The sequence below is a fragment of the Rhizopus delemar genome, genomic scaffold (assembly GCF_000149305.1).
Source record: "Rhizopus delemar RA 99-880 supercont3.7 genomic scaffold, whole genome shotgun sequence".
Lineage (NCBI taxonomy): Eukaryota > Fungi > Mucoromycota > Mucoromycetes > Mucorales > Rhizopodaceae > Rhizopus > Rhizopus delemar.
Genome location: NW_027137833.1, coordinates 1,805,919 through 1,820,505, shown reverse-complemented (window position 1 = coordinate 1,820,505; position 14,587 = coordinate 1,805,919). Strand labels below are relative to the sequence as shown.

General features: G+C 34.2%; 7 protein-coding genes across 7 annotated transcripts; 4 read left to right on the top strand and 3 right to left on the bottom strand.

The window, feature by feature from the left end:
• Positions 1-554: 554 nt before the first annotated feature.
• RO3G_09899 (uncharacterized protein) lies at positions 555-1,210 on the top strand (the record flags this gene model as incomplete). Its single annotated transcript, XM_067664484.1, has 3 exons — positions 555-716; positions 894-965; positions 1,127-1,210. 3 exons carry the CDS (start codon positions 555-557, stop codon positions 1,208-1,210), a joined length of 318 nt encoding a protein of 105 aa, XP_067520585.1.
• Positions 1,211-1,613: 403 nt separating this feature from the next.
• On the bottom strand, positions 1,614-2,410 carry RO3G_09898 (60S ribosomal protein eL18; the record flags this gene model as incomplete). The annotated part of the gene is made up of 3 exons (XM_067664483.1): positions 1,614-2,069; positions 2,134-2,220; positions 2,408-2,410. 3 exons carry the CDS (start codon positions 2,408-2,410, stop codon positions 1,614-1,616), a joined length of 546 nt encoding a protein of 181 aa, XP_067520584.1.
• A 536-nt stretch (positions 2,411-2,946) lies between these two features.
• RO3G_09897 (uncharacterized protein) lies at positions 2,947-3,787 on the top strand (the record flags this gene model as incomplete). Its single annotated transcript, XM_067664482.1, has 4 exons — positions 2,947-3,160; positions 3,223-3,471; positions 3,522-3,629; positions 3,771-3,787. The coding sequence occupies 4 exons, from the start codon at positions 2,947-2,949 to the stop codon at positions 3,785-3,787; spliced, it is 588 nt and encodes a 195-aa protein (XP_067520583.1).
• A 65-nt stretch (positions 3,788-3,852) lies between these two features.
• RO3G_09896 (uncharacterized protein) lies at positions 3,853-5,110 on the top strand (the record flags this gene model as incomplete). Its single annotated transcript, XM_067664481.1, has 6 exons — positions 3,853-3,978; positions 4,037-4,141; positions 4,198-4,292; positions 4,363-4,420; positions 4,479-4,991; positions 5,105-5,110. 6 exons carry the CDS (start codon positions 3,853-3,855, stop codon positions 5,108-5,110), a joined length of 903 nt encoding a protein of 300 aa, XP_067520582.1.
• A 326-nt stretch (positions 5,111-5,436) lies between these two features.
• RO3G_09895 (uncharacterized protein) lies at positions 5,437-7,319 on the bottom strand (the record flags this gene model as incomplete). The annotated part of the gene is made up of 7 exons (XM_067664480.1): positions 5,437-5,549; positions 5,602-6,138; positions 6,207-6,474; positions 6,533-6,665; positions 6,727-7,017; positions 7,068-7,242; positions 7,298-7,319. The coding sequence occupies 7 exons, from the start codon at positions 7,317-7,319 to the stop codon at positions 5,437-5,439; spliced, it is 1,539 nt and encodes a 512-aa protein (XP_067520581.1).
• Positions 7,320-9,828: 2,509 nt separating this feature from the next.
• Positions 9,829-12,666, top strand: RO3G_09894 (uncharacterized protein; the record flags this gene model as incomplete). The annotated part of the gene is made up of 3 exons (XM_067664479.1): positions 9,829-10,098; positions 10,155-12,432; positions 12,629-12,666. 3 exons carry the CDS (start codon positions 9,829-9,831, stop codon positions 12,664-12,666), a joined length of 2,586 nt encoding a protein of 861 aa, XP_067520580.1.
• Positions 12,667-14,022: 1,356 nt separating this feature from the next.
• RO3G_09893 (uncharacterized protein) lies at positions 14,023-14,461 on the bottom strand (the record flags this gene model as incomplete). The annotated part of the gene is made up of 3 exons (XM_067664478.1): positions 14,023-14,103; positions 14,150-14,172; positions 14,350-14,461. 3 exons carry the CDS (start codon positions 14,459-14,461, stop codon positions 14,023-14,025), a joined length of 216 nt encoding a protein of 71 aa, XP_067520579.1.
• Between the last annotated feature and the right edge of the window lie 126 nt (positions 14,462-14,587).

Below are 14,587 nucleotides of genomic sequence, written 5' to 3'. Positions count from 1 at the left end.
TACTTTCTTTGGACAGACTCCTGTTTTGGACGAGTTTGTCATCAGTCAAATCTAAAAGGAACTATCGAAACTACCTGCTTATAATTCCCTATGTTAATATCTTTTCAATTTTTACAAGTCACTGTTTCATACATTTGCATCGCTTTTGAACCTTACACTTTTTGATGCGTTTCAATAAACAATCCATAAAAAAGTGAAATCCTTTTGTTTCAAGTCGGTCTTTAAATGCAAAAGACTCTTTTATGCATCTAAAATTATTAAATTTGATCGTCTACTCAAATTATGTTAGTATCTAAACTCACATCTCACTTAAAGGATGAAATCATTACATGATCGGAGACAGATAATTAAAATTAATTCAACTTTTGCAAAAACTATCAAAAATCGTTTTCTGGTTAGTGCAGTAGATTTTATATTAAAAGGTGGCTTTTTGTGACTATGGTTAAAACGTACTGTTATTATTGGCTGGATCAATGTTTTACTTTAAAGTTGGATAGAAATGCAGTAAAGATTTTTTTTTTTTTCCTTTCTTTTCTTTTAGAATTATTATAAAAATGTCTGCTGAAGATATCATCGAAGATCAATTTCATATCCTTCAAGAAGAAACTGCTAAAGCTATGGAACAAGTCCAAGCTTATCAACACAAAATGATGACTCCTGTTTGGGAAAAGCGTCGCGAAATAGTTAAAAACATTCCTAATTTTTGGGGACAAGCTGTAAATTTGCACCTACAACCAGACTGTAATTTAGAATAACGCGTTAAATGTTGATAGATTCGTAACCATCCTTTCTTTGCTGCAACCCTTTCTGAAAATGACGCAAAAGTATGTATATATATAGAAATCTATCTATAAAAGTCGGAATAGATGAATTGGTTTCTAATTTGTAAAAAGGCATTAGATTATTTAACTGATTTCCATGTTGAATATGACGAAGCTAACCCCAAACGCTGTAAAGTTACTGCAGTAAGTTGATCTTATATTTTATGTAGATATCGATTTATAAAAAATCTTATTAGACCTTTAAAGAAAATGATATTTTTAAAAATAAAACTTTAACAAAGGTATAAGTTGAGCGCGTAGAAAAAATTATACAATTACACCTAAATTAATATGAAATTATGTAGGAGGTTATTATTGATCCTGAAGAAGGTGGAACTATTGTTTCCAAATCTACTATTGAATATCATGGAGAAAAGGTAATCTCTTAATAAATTCAACGGATTTATTTCGAAAAGTTCTAATTAAAATTAAATAGTCTAAAAAACGTAAAGCTGACGAAGATGATGAATTGGAAAACTATTCTGCAATTGAATGGTTTGGTGACGATACTATCGAGGCTGGCATCTTATTAATGTAAGCCTATACGGTGTTAATTTTTTTGTATAAACAAAAACAAAATCGCTAACATGTTTCAATAGTGATGATATCTTCCCAGATGCTTTTGAATACTACACGGGAAATGACCAAGAAGAAGGAGAAGAAGAGGAAGAAGAATAAACTGAAACTAACAAGTTCAAAAATAAAAATAATTTTTTTTTACAATCATAAATAATAGTTTTTTATGCAATTTATTTCAAGTTTCACAAAATGCTGGTTTATTGAAGATGAAATCTAAACTTTGAAACCGCGAGAAGCACGCTTACCACGAGCACGTTCAAATTTGCGGCCCTTAGAGCGAACATAAGGCTTCTTGTTCTTATGAGGACCGAAACCAAAGTGCTTGACAGATTCACGAGCGTTCTTAGCACCACGGATAAGGATGGTATTGGAACCAGTAGGGGCACGGAGAGCCAATTGATCCAAGGTCAAACATTCACCACCAGACTTCAAGATACGGGCCTTGGCAGTCTTTGTAAAGTGAAGGGCAGCAACAGAAACCTTGGGAAGTTCAAGAAGACGAGAATCGTCAGTGACGGTACCAACGACAACAACAGTCTTATTATCCTTAGCATTACGAATAATACGGGAAACAGTGACAGGAGGACGGTTGATGCGAGACATAAAGAGACGCTTCAAGACGACCTTGTTGAATTCGGCATTTGTACGGCGGGCAAGAAAACGATAAAGCTATTGAAAGAAATTAAGAAACAAGGGCTGAAAAATCGAATCGTGTTCTGGTGCGTGTGTGTACCTTGACTAACAAAGCCAAGTAAACGTTGTCAGAGTTAGGAGCTGTGCGGTTGCTGTTCTTGACATGGTGTCTCTTTAAGTCAATACCCTAATTCAGATAAAATGTTAATCTCGCACGGTCCTTTATGCTTTCCCTTGCTCTCTTTCTCTCTTCCGCTTCATGCTCCTTTTTATGAGCGGGTGTCTTTTATTTTTTATCAACTGAATATTATCCCGCTCAATTATCCATCCACTTATCCATCCATTCTCTCCAAGTATTATATTATGTATTTTACCATTGTAACTGATGTTTTGACCACCGAAGTATTGAAGAAGGGGTCTATTTGCCATCCGTTTTTGTCATAACTCAAAGCATTCACAGCATCTCATACACCCTTTCTCAAAAAATGGAAAAAGTGCTAGTATACGAATTGGGAATATACGGTCACGTTCCCTAAAAGGCAAGTTCTCATCATTGTTTTTTTCTTTCACTTTATATGGTTATAGTATAATTTCATTTGAGCATCCAATTATTTCCATAATTAAGAATATAAAATTGCTTCTGTTATTATTCCATATTACTCTAATTGGAATATGAAAGATTTGTTTGATACTAAATTAATATTGCTAACCAAGTCCTTTGAAAGGATCAAGATCTGCATAATGTTTTCTGTTTTTTTAAAATAAAATTAGGTCGTTCAACTTTCTGATAAATACTCATTTATTCTAGTTCGCAAATTGTAACTTAAGACATTCAAAAGAAGGAGGGTTCGCGCGATCCGATAAAAAAAAAAAGTTACTGTCTTTTTTATTTTTTGTATTTTTTTTTAGAAATATGAATGCAACCGCTGGATCAACAATTGAAGAATATGAAGCAAAATCGAATAGGATTAGTGAAGCAATAAAGAACTATTTTGAGACGCAAAGACAAAACAGTATAGAAAAAGTGAAGACTATTAAAAGATACAGCGAAGATTCTGCACATAATGAGAAACTGATGTTAGATGAAATTGAAAAAACGAAATTGAATGTAAAAGAATATGAAAAGAGTAAGATTCTTAAACAAATGGATTCCTTTATAGAAAAATATAAATTAAGAATAAAATATTAGAACTTGCAGATGCTAAGGATGCCTCAATATTGGAACGAAGAGAGACCTTAAAGCAGCAGTTTGAAATTAGAGAAAGTCAATTAGAAAGATACAAAGAAAGAAGAGATCAGCTAAAAGAGATGCTATTGAGGAAGAAAGCAGAAATGAAGAACAGTATGGAAGAAATGGAACGAGAAAAAGAGAATGCATCCATTGAAATGCAAAGCTATGTGCTGCACACAGGTTTACGTATAGAACCCTTATTAGAAGGTAGGATCGGAGACAGATTCAAAATAACATTGACTTACATGTACATTAAGATGGGGATACCGATAGAATCAAATTCTCTTTTTACCGGCTGAATCTTGTGCGTCCTAAAGAGACATACTCTTTTGTCCTTCATATCTCAGAAACACGTATTTACTCAGGTAAGACATCTGAATTCATTTCAGCACATGACTTAATATTTCTTTTATAATAGTATCCGATTGTATACCAGACATACCAAACATACAACCTCAAGTAGATGAATTAAACAAGACTAAAGAATTATATGCATTTATAATTAGAATGCGACGTGTATTAGAAGAAATTGCTAATAAAAGAAGAAAAATATAAAAATTAGTATTTTTTTTCTTTTCCGCTTACATTATGAGCAGTTCAAGTTTTAGCGTTTCTGTTGATTTTCCTGTTTTTAGCCTTGCCTTTACTGCTGATAATCAACTTGTTTTAGGTGGTGGAGGTGGTGCTGGGCGCTCTGGTGTGAAGAACAAACTTGTAAAAAAGTCATCTATTAGCATTAAATAGTCTTTCTAATCCCCTCTCTTTTTTTTAGTGCTGTTACAAAATTGACACACGCCGAAAAGATTTGGAAGAGGATGCTTCATTTGAATTTTCTTTTGATGAAGATGCTCCAATGTGTGTGGATGTTCATCCAAAGGTTCAAAAATAAAAGTACTTTTTTAGATAGTAAAAATCACTCACAGTTATTAATAGGAGCCTTTTGTTGTAGTAGGCGTAAATAGTACAGCGGAAGATATCAAACAGGGAACCAACAAGAACTGTCGTTCATTCAGAATATTCGAAGACAAGTTAAGCAGCATTATTTTAAAAAATTGAAGAAGAGGACTGACCCTGAATACGTTTTTGTGTGTTAATTAGGTTGCAGTTGGAAAAGGCAGTGAAAACGTTGGATAGTAAGCAAGTGGAAGATTATCAGGTATGCATATGCTTTTGAACCTGTTACTTTCTTCCCCAATATTTATATTATTATTTAGAGAGTGGCACGTTTTAGTTATGATGGAAGTCTAATTGCAGCAGGAACAACAGACGGAAAAGCCCATGTATTGAGTTATCCTGGATTAGAACCTCTTTGCACTTCTGCCTTGATTGATAACGATCATGTGTTGGATGTTGATATCAATTTGGAAAATGAAAAGCTTTTATGTGTATTGAGTAAAGAGCTAAAATTAGTCAACCTGCGCAACAAAAAGAATATTGGAAAAGTGATTCAAACAATACCTTGTTCTTTTAAGAATATGAAGTGTGAATTTAGAGCTTTTAGATATGGAAGAGGCTTCACAAAGGATATCGGCTTTGCTATTGTGAATGACATTGTAAAGAAGGCAGCTTATATCATCAAATACGATGCTTTTACATTTGAGCAATTAAAGATGGTCAAGGTTTCATCAAAACCAATTACGGCTATAACATTGAGCAGTGATGGAGCTATATTGGCTTTTGCTTCTGCTGATTTAAGCATTACTGTCCTTGACGCAATGACACTCAAGGTATGCATCCTATTGTTGACAGAAACTTGTTTTTTTTTTACTCATTTTTCTTTTTAGACTCTTACTCGTATCAAGGAAGCTCACAGCTTTTCAATTACCTGCATTGCAATCAGTCCTGATAGACAAATCATTGCAAGCGGTTCAGCAGATAATACATGCCGTATTACCACAATTCCTATTCAATTTTCTCAATCTGTATCCATTAATCCGCTTCATACTTTACTGCTAGCCATTGTAGTCGCTTGTATGTTACTGTGGCTGACAACGCTTGTTGATATAGAGCCTTATTTGAGGCCCAAAACAATTATACAGGAAACAAACATTGCATCTGATGTGATGAAAACAGTAGAAAAAGAAGTGATAGAACAACCAACAGTTGTTCACAGTGATTTGTAGAAACCAAATAAAATGATAAGAAGATTAATGAGAATGTCTTTTAATTGATCTAATGAAAACAGGAAAATCTCTTCCAAATATGTTTGTACTTGTTATCAATTTTAAAGATGTGTAAATAATCATTAAAAACGATTACAATTTGTAAAATGGCCTCCTCCAGGGCTATTTTAATAGGGAATAAGTAAATGGTATTTAAAAAATAATGGTCTTTTACCTTTCTTAACTGCTTCTACTTCTTCAATAGCGACGGTTTCTTTTTGAACATACTTTTCAACATCTTCAAAACATCCGAGTAGTTGGTTTAATACACTTGAAATATCATTCTGAACATATCCATAGCTATCCTCTTTATACGATGCGGCAGTCAAACTTCCCAAGATTTGAACAGCCCAGATAATCAATTGATGTTTTCTGAATACGTATTGAATTCGGGCGACTCGTGACTCTTCATAGAATTTTGAAAAGTAGCCTTTGCATCCAAACTTGATTTCAACAGTCTTTAAGATAGAAATCACTTTGTTGATTTTAGCTAGTGCGTCATTTTTTTCTTGTTGAACAATAGGAGAATTGGTAGGAGAAGGTATAGATTCAATAAGCTCATTCACTTGACCAAAAATCATGCCGGTGCGATCATCAAGTTCGTTAAGATGCTTTCTAGGAGTGCAGTAAAGACCAGAATCATTAGAGAATTGTAGTCGATTACGTGGCTTTTGTTCGGTTGACTTAACAATAGGTACAGATGGCATCTCAACTATATACATGATAAAAAGGCGCAATTAGATATAGTAATCTTCTTTTTGTACTTTTTTTTTTGCATACCTGGTTGAATACCTTTATATTCAGTATCAACAGACGTCCTCAATTCCCCAATGACTTGGAAGCATGCTGTCATAATGCGATGCCAAACACTTTGTTGAAGCTCTTTACCAATACAGCTAAACAATTCTACACGCTTCTTTGAATTTTTGCAAGCAAGTTGAGCGAGCTCATTAAATGCTGTTGCTTGAATCACTTCATCATCTTTTTTGGTGAGCCCATTAAGAAGGCAGTCGAATTGGTTAGCATAAGCATCAGTGACTGGTATTGTCTATTATATAATACAATAAGTTAAAGATGCACAAATACTCTTATCTGTAGTGACTTACAGCTGCAAATATAGCATCAAACAGACGATTAACAAAGTTCCATAATGTTGTAGTGATAGTTCCAGATAAGATGACACGAGTAAAAAGATACAAATCAATCCAACGAAATCCAACAATAGGAGAATCCAATACTCTAGTGCCAAAAAGAAAGCTTTGGTTCTTATTCTTTTTTTTTATAGACAAGTGTTGCTTACCTATTGAACACTCCTACAGCACAAGCAACTCGATAATAAATGTTGCCACTGAAAATGATGAATATAATATAGGTTGTCAAGAAAACATAAAGCGCTTCTTTAGCAGATGTATAAAGAATAGCTCCCATACTTCCTCTCATCTCATAAAACAGAGGTTGTTGGACACGAGTAATTTTGGCAACGTGTCTTCTTTTGGCCAAATACAATGTAGTGTATTTAGCAGCTAGCAAGACTGCATACAAGGAAATAAAAATATTTTTTTGATTTAACTGGCGTACGTCAATGTAATGTCTAAAAAACATGAGTCTTTGTAAGAAAGGATTAACTGTTTATAAACATACCCAGTAGGTCGTTCAAATAAATGGTTCACATATTCTTCATCTACCAGGGTTGAAAAGTAACTGAAAATGGTGATAACACTGGATAATGCATACAGTCCAAGGATAGCCCAGCTGTCTGGAGAAGCGCAAGCTGCCAAAATACGTGAAATAACACTAGGATAAACTTCTTCATAAACTATTGAAATTGGGTTAATTTCAGTTTTTTTTTTTTCTTTGTTTCTCTTCTTTACTTGTTATTGTTGTAAAACGCATAAAAAAGACGATGCCACCTGAAATACAAAGTAATAACGAATAGTATAATGTAGTCCAAGAAAGAAGATTGGAAATTGAATCTAGTTTAATTGTGTTAGAATCAAGTATGGTCTATTCTATCAACACACGTACACAAGTTAAAAGTTATTTCTGATTGGAATAATAAAGTTAAGAGTACTGAAAAGCCAGCAAGATAAGAAAAGAATTGTAACTGACGTTGATGCATACTTGTGTTGTAAGCATCGGTATATGACCCGCACGTAACAAGTGGTTTTTTGTTTAGTGTATCATTAGTTGTTGTGTTTGTTGTCAAAGGTCTAGCTTGAAACAACGGTGTCGGTTGCGACATCTGTAAGAAAAAAAAAAAAAAAAGAAGCGCGTAAAGAAAGAGAGGTTAAAAAGGATTTTTTATGAATTTTTTTAAAATTGAATTTCGTCCGGCTCGGAAGTCCAATCAAGAAAGCTGCGTAACTGTAATGCAAAAATCAATATTCATTGTAACAGGACAAAGCATTTATTGCAGAAATAAAGCTTCTTTTTAATGAGTTTGAATTTATAATACACATAATAATACCACTGTTATTAAGTATAATGATTTTTATTCATATTTATTTAACCATTGGCTATGTAATTTCCTCAATTTAATATATTCTTCTGCATATGCATCGCAACTACATCAAAGATTAGTTTTTAAGCTTTGGATATTTTCTTGACTTTAAAAAGATGAAAAGTAGAGCAATCACAAAAAATCAACCTCAAAACAATGTGATTTACAAAAAAAGAGCCTTACACACTTTGTGTGTGCATTGATTTCTGTTAATAACATACCTTTATGAATTGCGAAATGTGTCATCTTTAAAGCAAAAAATTAAAGTGGTATGATTACCAGGTACTAACCTATACACAAAGTAATAAACATAAAAGTCTGATTTAATATAGCTTTTACAATTCCTAGCTTCACTGAAAGCAGCCAAATTAAGCTCCTCTTCCTATTTTTTTTTGTCAATGTTAACTTTTTTGTTCTCAAAGGGCAGCTGTAATATACTTCTCTTCGCTTGTCCTGAACATGGTTACAAAATGCATTTCTTGAAATCAACAAATGTGACCATCTTTTGTAGTGGCTTGAAAATTAAAAGTATTGGAATCAAAAATTGAATATATAAAAGATGAAGATTGAAACAAAACAGTGTTAGAATACTTGTTTAGTAAAAGAATTCATGAAATAACGCGATTGCTTTATAAAGAAATTGAATTCTATTGTCATATACGACTTTTATTAGCCCTTACTAAGAGTGTTTTTATTTGGAGCTTTAGCAATTAAAGAGATGATAATAAAATGCTCAAGCACATCAATCCCTTTATTGATGCTGTATGCTATACTTTGGCGGGTTCCATGCAAACAAACTGGGCCGTCGTCTATTGATTTGTAGACCTATGACAGACGCAGGAAATACTTTGAGAAACACACAGGCTATTTAGACCATTCTAATAAAGTATTTTTCTTGCAGTATACTTGTAGATTGAGCTTATTTACTCCTCATGCTTTTTATATTTCTGCTGGTATTATGCTTTTTCGATCGATTCTCTTCTAGTAGATGCTTATTCCTTTGGCAAAATATCCAAACATAGCCTTTACATCAGTTTTCATCATCCGCGAAATCGGATATTTCCTAAAGAGTCATAGCGTTTAATTATTAAGATCAAATAGCGTAAATAATAAATGAAAAAGCCAGGATGAATAATTAGAGAGAATAAAGGCACCCTACGACTTTACTTTAAAGGGGAAACGGTGATGAATCTTTTAAAATACCAATTGTTTATTTTTATGTGCGTCTTTTTTTTTAACAATGCGTTTTGTGTAACAGAAGGATATTACCTACCTAAACAATTAGGGAAAGGCTTCAATAAGCTTTTGTTGTGCAGGGTCTCTCTATCATAATGAATACACTGCTGCTTTTAATTGAATATATTGTCTGTATTTTTGGTATATGTGATGCTTGATTGGGCTAAAAAAAAAGGAGGAAAAGGCCGTTTTCTTTTTTGCGTTCAGGTTTTTTATATTTATCATGTGAAAAGAACATGAAGAATTGAATTTAAAGTGAATAACATGCTCATGTAATAGTTTTCTACTCTATCATGAAGAGAAAAAAAAAAAAAAAAAAAAAAGAAGGCAAATGAAAAGTAATTCTCTATTTTAAATCAGTGCATTGGATTAAATAAGGGATAAAAACAGATTGCGAATGGTCTATTAAAGAAAAAAAAATACATATAAACTTATAAAAGAAAGAGAATCTAAATAAGAAGGGGTGAAATAGACTCATTTAATGGCGTTCAATATAAACCATGTTTTTAAATAAAGTGCAAATGATTGATTACTAAAAGGAATAGTTGTGTTACATTCAGACCTACCTTATTTCCCTGATTTATATTCCACCCTTTCTTTTTTTTTTTTTTTTTTTTTTTTTTTTTTTTTTTTTTTTTTTTTTCTTTCTTTCCCTTTTTAAAAAGAATGGTTTCAACAGAAACCCTATCCGAATTACTATCGGATTGGACATTGGCCGTAACAAAAGCAAATATAATTAAAGTACAAGAATTGTTAAAAGTGGAACCTGAATTATTATGGACCCCAATACCTCACCCTCAAGATGACCATCTCGAAACACGATTAGTTCAACTCGGTTCCTTGGGTACTCAGTTTCAACCTTTATGTGCAGTTCATATCAGCATACTTTATTATAATCAACACAAAGACTTTAAATTTACTTCTTATTTGATCAAGGTGACTACATACGCGCCCCCTCAGTTTCTTTCTTGTTGTTAAAAAGTTACTATTAGGAATCAACTTTACATGACTTGGACACTCGATTTTGGGGTCAGTGTAATAATACAACTCTACATCTTGCTTGCTTCGTAGGCAATCAATCTATTGTGAATCTCTTATTAGAAAGAGGCATAGCCACTCAAACCATTAATGATTTGGGACATTTGCCACAAGACATCAACCCTCAATTCATTCAATTGAAGCGAGTGATACCGAATTACAGTAATCCAGATAGGTTCAAACTGCTCAAAGAGATTGCAGAGAGTACGGATGAAAAACAAATCATGGGAAGCCTAGACCGAAAGGCCTCGGAACTTCAATATTTTCGTAAAGGAAGAGTCAGGGAAACACAAAAAAAGGTCTTGTCCGAAGAAGAACAGATTGTTGAAGGGCAAAAAAAAAGACAGATGGAAGTGGCTCAATTGGTGAAGAGATCTGCTGTTAAAAATAATCCACTTTATCAAAAACTGGAAAAGGTGTCTACCATCAAAAGAACGCTTCCAAAGCCAGTGAAGATCATACCTAACATGCCCGAAAAGGATCATACTAGCAACGAGAATGATAATAATACTAAAGAAGAAACAAACTTTGGGAATGAAAGCTCAAGTATAAGTGAAGAGGAGAAAGAAGATGAACAACAATGTTATGAAACCATAGACAAAGAAGAAAATAACTCGGTGCAACATACTCTAGAGGATTCAGTAAACAGCAGTAAAGAAAATGATCTTGACTCTTTACTGTCAACATCAGATGAAGACGATGACGACAATGACGACGAAGCGGCAGAGCAAATAGCCATTGCTGCTACTAGAATGATGGCGCCCATCTATAAACCCACAATTTTGAGTCAAGAAACCATTGTGGAACCACGGCATTCCAGCTTGCATTCCTTTAGCACTCTTGCGACGGATGATAATGATATGAACAAGCTCTCAGATGATTCAGGTGTAGACGTTGAAGAAGAAGGGCAAAGGACACCGGCCCTGTTGATACAAGCACAGAACGAGGAAAGACCACTGACACCAATGGAGAGTAAAGAAAACTTAGAGACTCTGACTAAAAAAGAAAAAATAAGACCGGTACAAATCAAGAATGAAGAAATACCAAAAGAGCCATCGATGCAACCTAAAAGTGAACCAAAAGAAGACGTTAGACAAACCAAGGATGAAGATAGACAGGAAGAAATGTTGTACCAAACGAAAGATGAGATGATGATTCAAGATGAACAGCAGAGTACTCGAGACATGAAAAGACGAAGCGGAAGTCAAAAGGCATCATGGTCCATGAGCATGAGTTCATGGGCTGCCATTTTGGACAGGGAGTTCAATTTGAGCGAATTAAACATGGAGATGATGAACAAGGAAAAGGAAAAGGCGAGTGAGAGGGCAGTGAACAGCTTGACTGGGAGCAGTTCGACTTCAGATATCTCGATGTTTGACAGCAGCTCCTATTTGGACATTTCAAAATTAGAAGTGTCTGACTCGGATCTCCCAAAGTTAGAAATATCAGAATCAGACCTTTCAAGACTGCAGATCTCTGATCCATCTCTTCCTAGGATCTCGAGTTCGAATAGTCTGAACTTTGCTCTAGAAGAAAAAGTGCCTCAGATTGATAAAGATATTATACCAAGACTTGAATCTTCGAAGTCAATACGTCGCAAACCTTTATCTGCCATCAACGTCACAGAATCAAAAGCAAAATCCACTGATTCCATTCCCTCTCAGCAACAACAACAACAAGAACAACAGCATCATCAGCATATTCATCCTCCTCATCCAACTATAGAACCTGCATTGACACCTAGCATTCCTTATGACTCTGGCTATGGTAAACTCTACTTACATGTCAATGGCATACAAGATATCCTATTACCCCTTCCCAAAGATCGAGCGTTTGTTCGCTGTGTGGTAAGCGACGGGCGATTTGAATACATGTCAAGATATGAGGTGCTCAATCAAAGTATCCATTTTGACTATGAATGTGTCATTGATGCTCACCCAGACATGATCATCACTCTCTCTCTTCACGTTCGTCCAGATTTCATCATGAAATCCCGAAAGCCATTTTCTCGATTGTTCTCATCTCGAAAGAAGAAGGAGTGTTTATCGGGTTATGTGAACAAGGAAGATGGGGCTATCGGACAGGCTCGGTTCGCCCTGGCACACATGATTCCTGCATGTAATGAAGTTCAATACGAGGCAGGATTTAGCTGTTTTAATGCTTGGTATTCCAAATCATTTAAAGAACGACATCGACAAAAGAAAAAGGATCAAGACGTGCTCAAGGTCGTTGGTAATTTTAATGTAGAGATGCTCTATCTATCCCATGCTTCACATCAGGTATACCCCTCATAACGATATTGTCGGTTGAAATTAAGCAAATTCGATAGTCTTTTCCTAGAACTCTGTGTGAATACAACCGTCATCAACCGTCGGCTGCTCATGAATATTAAAAGTTTTGTTCTTGCTTTATTTAATAATAATCATAGCCTTGATTTGCAAAGAAATGTGTATAAGCAATAACTAATAATAAAATGTGTGTTATATATCAACCTTCTTGTAACATGCCTCTTTTCTTACTCGTTCCGTAAACAAGAACACCGCCAGAGATACTCATGATCATGGCTGGAACTGTAATCTGGAAAGAACGTTATGTCTAGGATCGTATAGGAATACATTTTCTTACCACATCGGCGTGTGCGAGTACAGAGGGTAAACAAAATCCAGATACAATAAATATACCCGTTATAAAATGTCCTGCGTCAATGATTCCACTTGAACTTTTTTGTTATCAACCGTTTCCAATACTTTTTCTTTTCTTTTACCTATTGTAATCCGAGTTGATGTCATCCTCTCCTGCACATTTTCCACATAAAGCGTTCGGTAGAGGTGCTAAAATGTATGTGGCAACTGTAAATAAATAAAAAAAAAAGAAATAGATTCTTAATTCAAATTGTTTTCGCTTTTGTTTTTTAGTAGCTACCAACTAACAGCGGCCACCAATTACTATCGACAAGTGTGAATAGTAAAATAAAATATAAAAACGTAAACTTACTGGTAAAGGGCACAAGATAAAATAACTAACAGAAAACCAACAGCTAATACAAAGGCTAAAGCGATAATACTGTATTCATGTAAGTTTATAACTGATACAAATGTATTCATATATTTACGCTATATAAAAAAAAAATAGTTTTTGTCTTAGTAAAAATAAGGGGGCAAATATCACATCTTTTTATTTAAAAAGAAACACTTTTTTTTTTCTTTACTTCTCAAGCCTGCCATTTTGACTTTTTAACACGTTGAATGAATGGAAAAAAAAAAATTAAAAGTGGAAATAATTGAAATGTATTTTAAAAAGACGATTGTGTCATGTGCTTTACTTTGCGCAATACAAAAAATAAAGAGATATCATTGGATGAATCAACGTTTCCATCATCATGGCAGTTTTGGAGAGCTTGTGCAGACAGCGCACCCTGTGTCCATCACACCACGGCCAGAATGGAAGGTGAAGGTGATTTGATGACACACTTTATTTTCAGGTTGAATATGCATTTCATATTTCCTTTGTTCCCCTCCCTTCTTTTAATATTCAGGAGAAGTACATTCAATTCTTTGCCCTTCATTCTTGGCGACAGTACGGTGAAAGCCATATTTTATTTAAAGCTTCACGTTTTTTTTTTCTTCTTCTTCTACACAATCTTTAGATTCTTTTTTGTATTGAAAAATGAAATTCTTTAGTGACCAGCATATTGTTACTCTTCATCAAATTCTCTCGTGAGTGAAGTCTATCGGCTGATAGGATGCACTCAAAAGATGTATCTTTCCCACTGGATAATCTTAATCCCAGTTATCATTCAGGGATCTTTACTAGACAAGTGGATCATTTCATAATGGATTGTTCGCCAAACAGCCTACATGCAATCAAAGCACTGGCAAAGTTTTCATCCGTCATTCTAGTGAACTGAAAGTGATCTTTAGCAAAATAAATGACAAGTGTGCTTATTTACCTTTGTATTCATCATTTTAAAACCTGTCAAAGAGTATTGTAGCAGAAAACGCTTTGATGATGGTAAAAGTGTGTTTGCTAGAGTAAAAGAGCTAGGGAAAAAAAAAAAAGAGAGTTGATTTGATCACTTTCTGATTGGTTTCCTATTTTCTTTTGTTCAAGAACAAGAGAAGGTCCTCAATTTCTCTAATGATCTTTTACCTTCTCTTTTTATAATGATTGTATCAAATTGACTTGTAAAAAGAAAGGCAAAGAGCCTACGATCATCAGCGGTCTTTGGGGGGTGATGCAGTTGAGTATCAATCATAGTCATGCTGTACTATCCAAACTTTTCGCAACTTGTGTACTTGAATCCATCCTCAACCAGTCCAATGCCCGTCTTTTTTCTTTATTTTTGAAACCATTTTTTTTGAGTGACTCCAACTTTTGTGACAAAAAT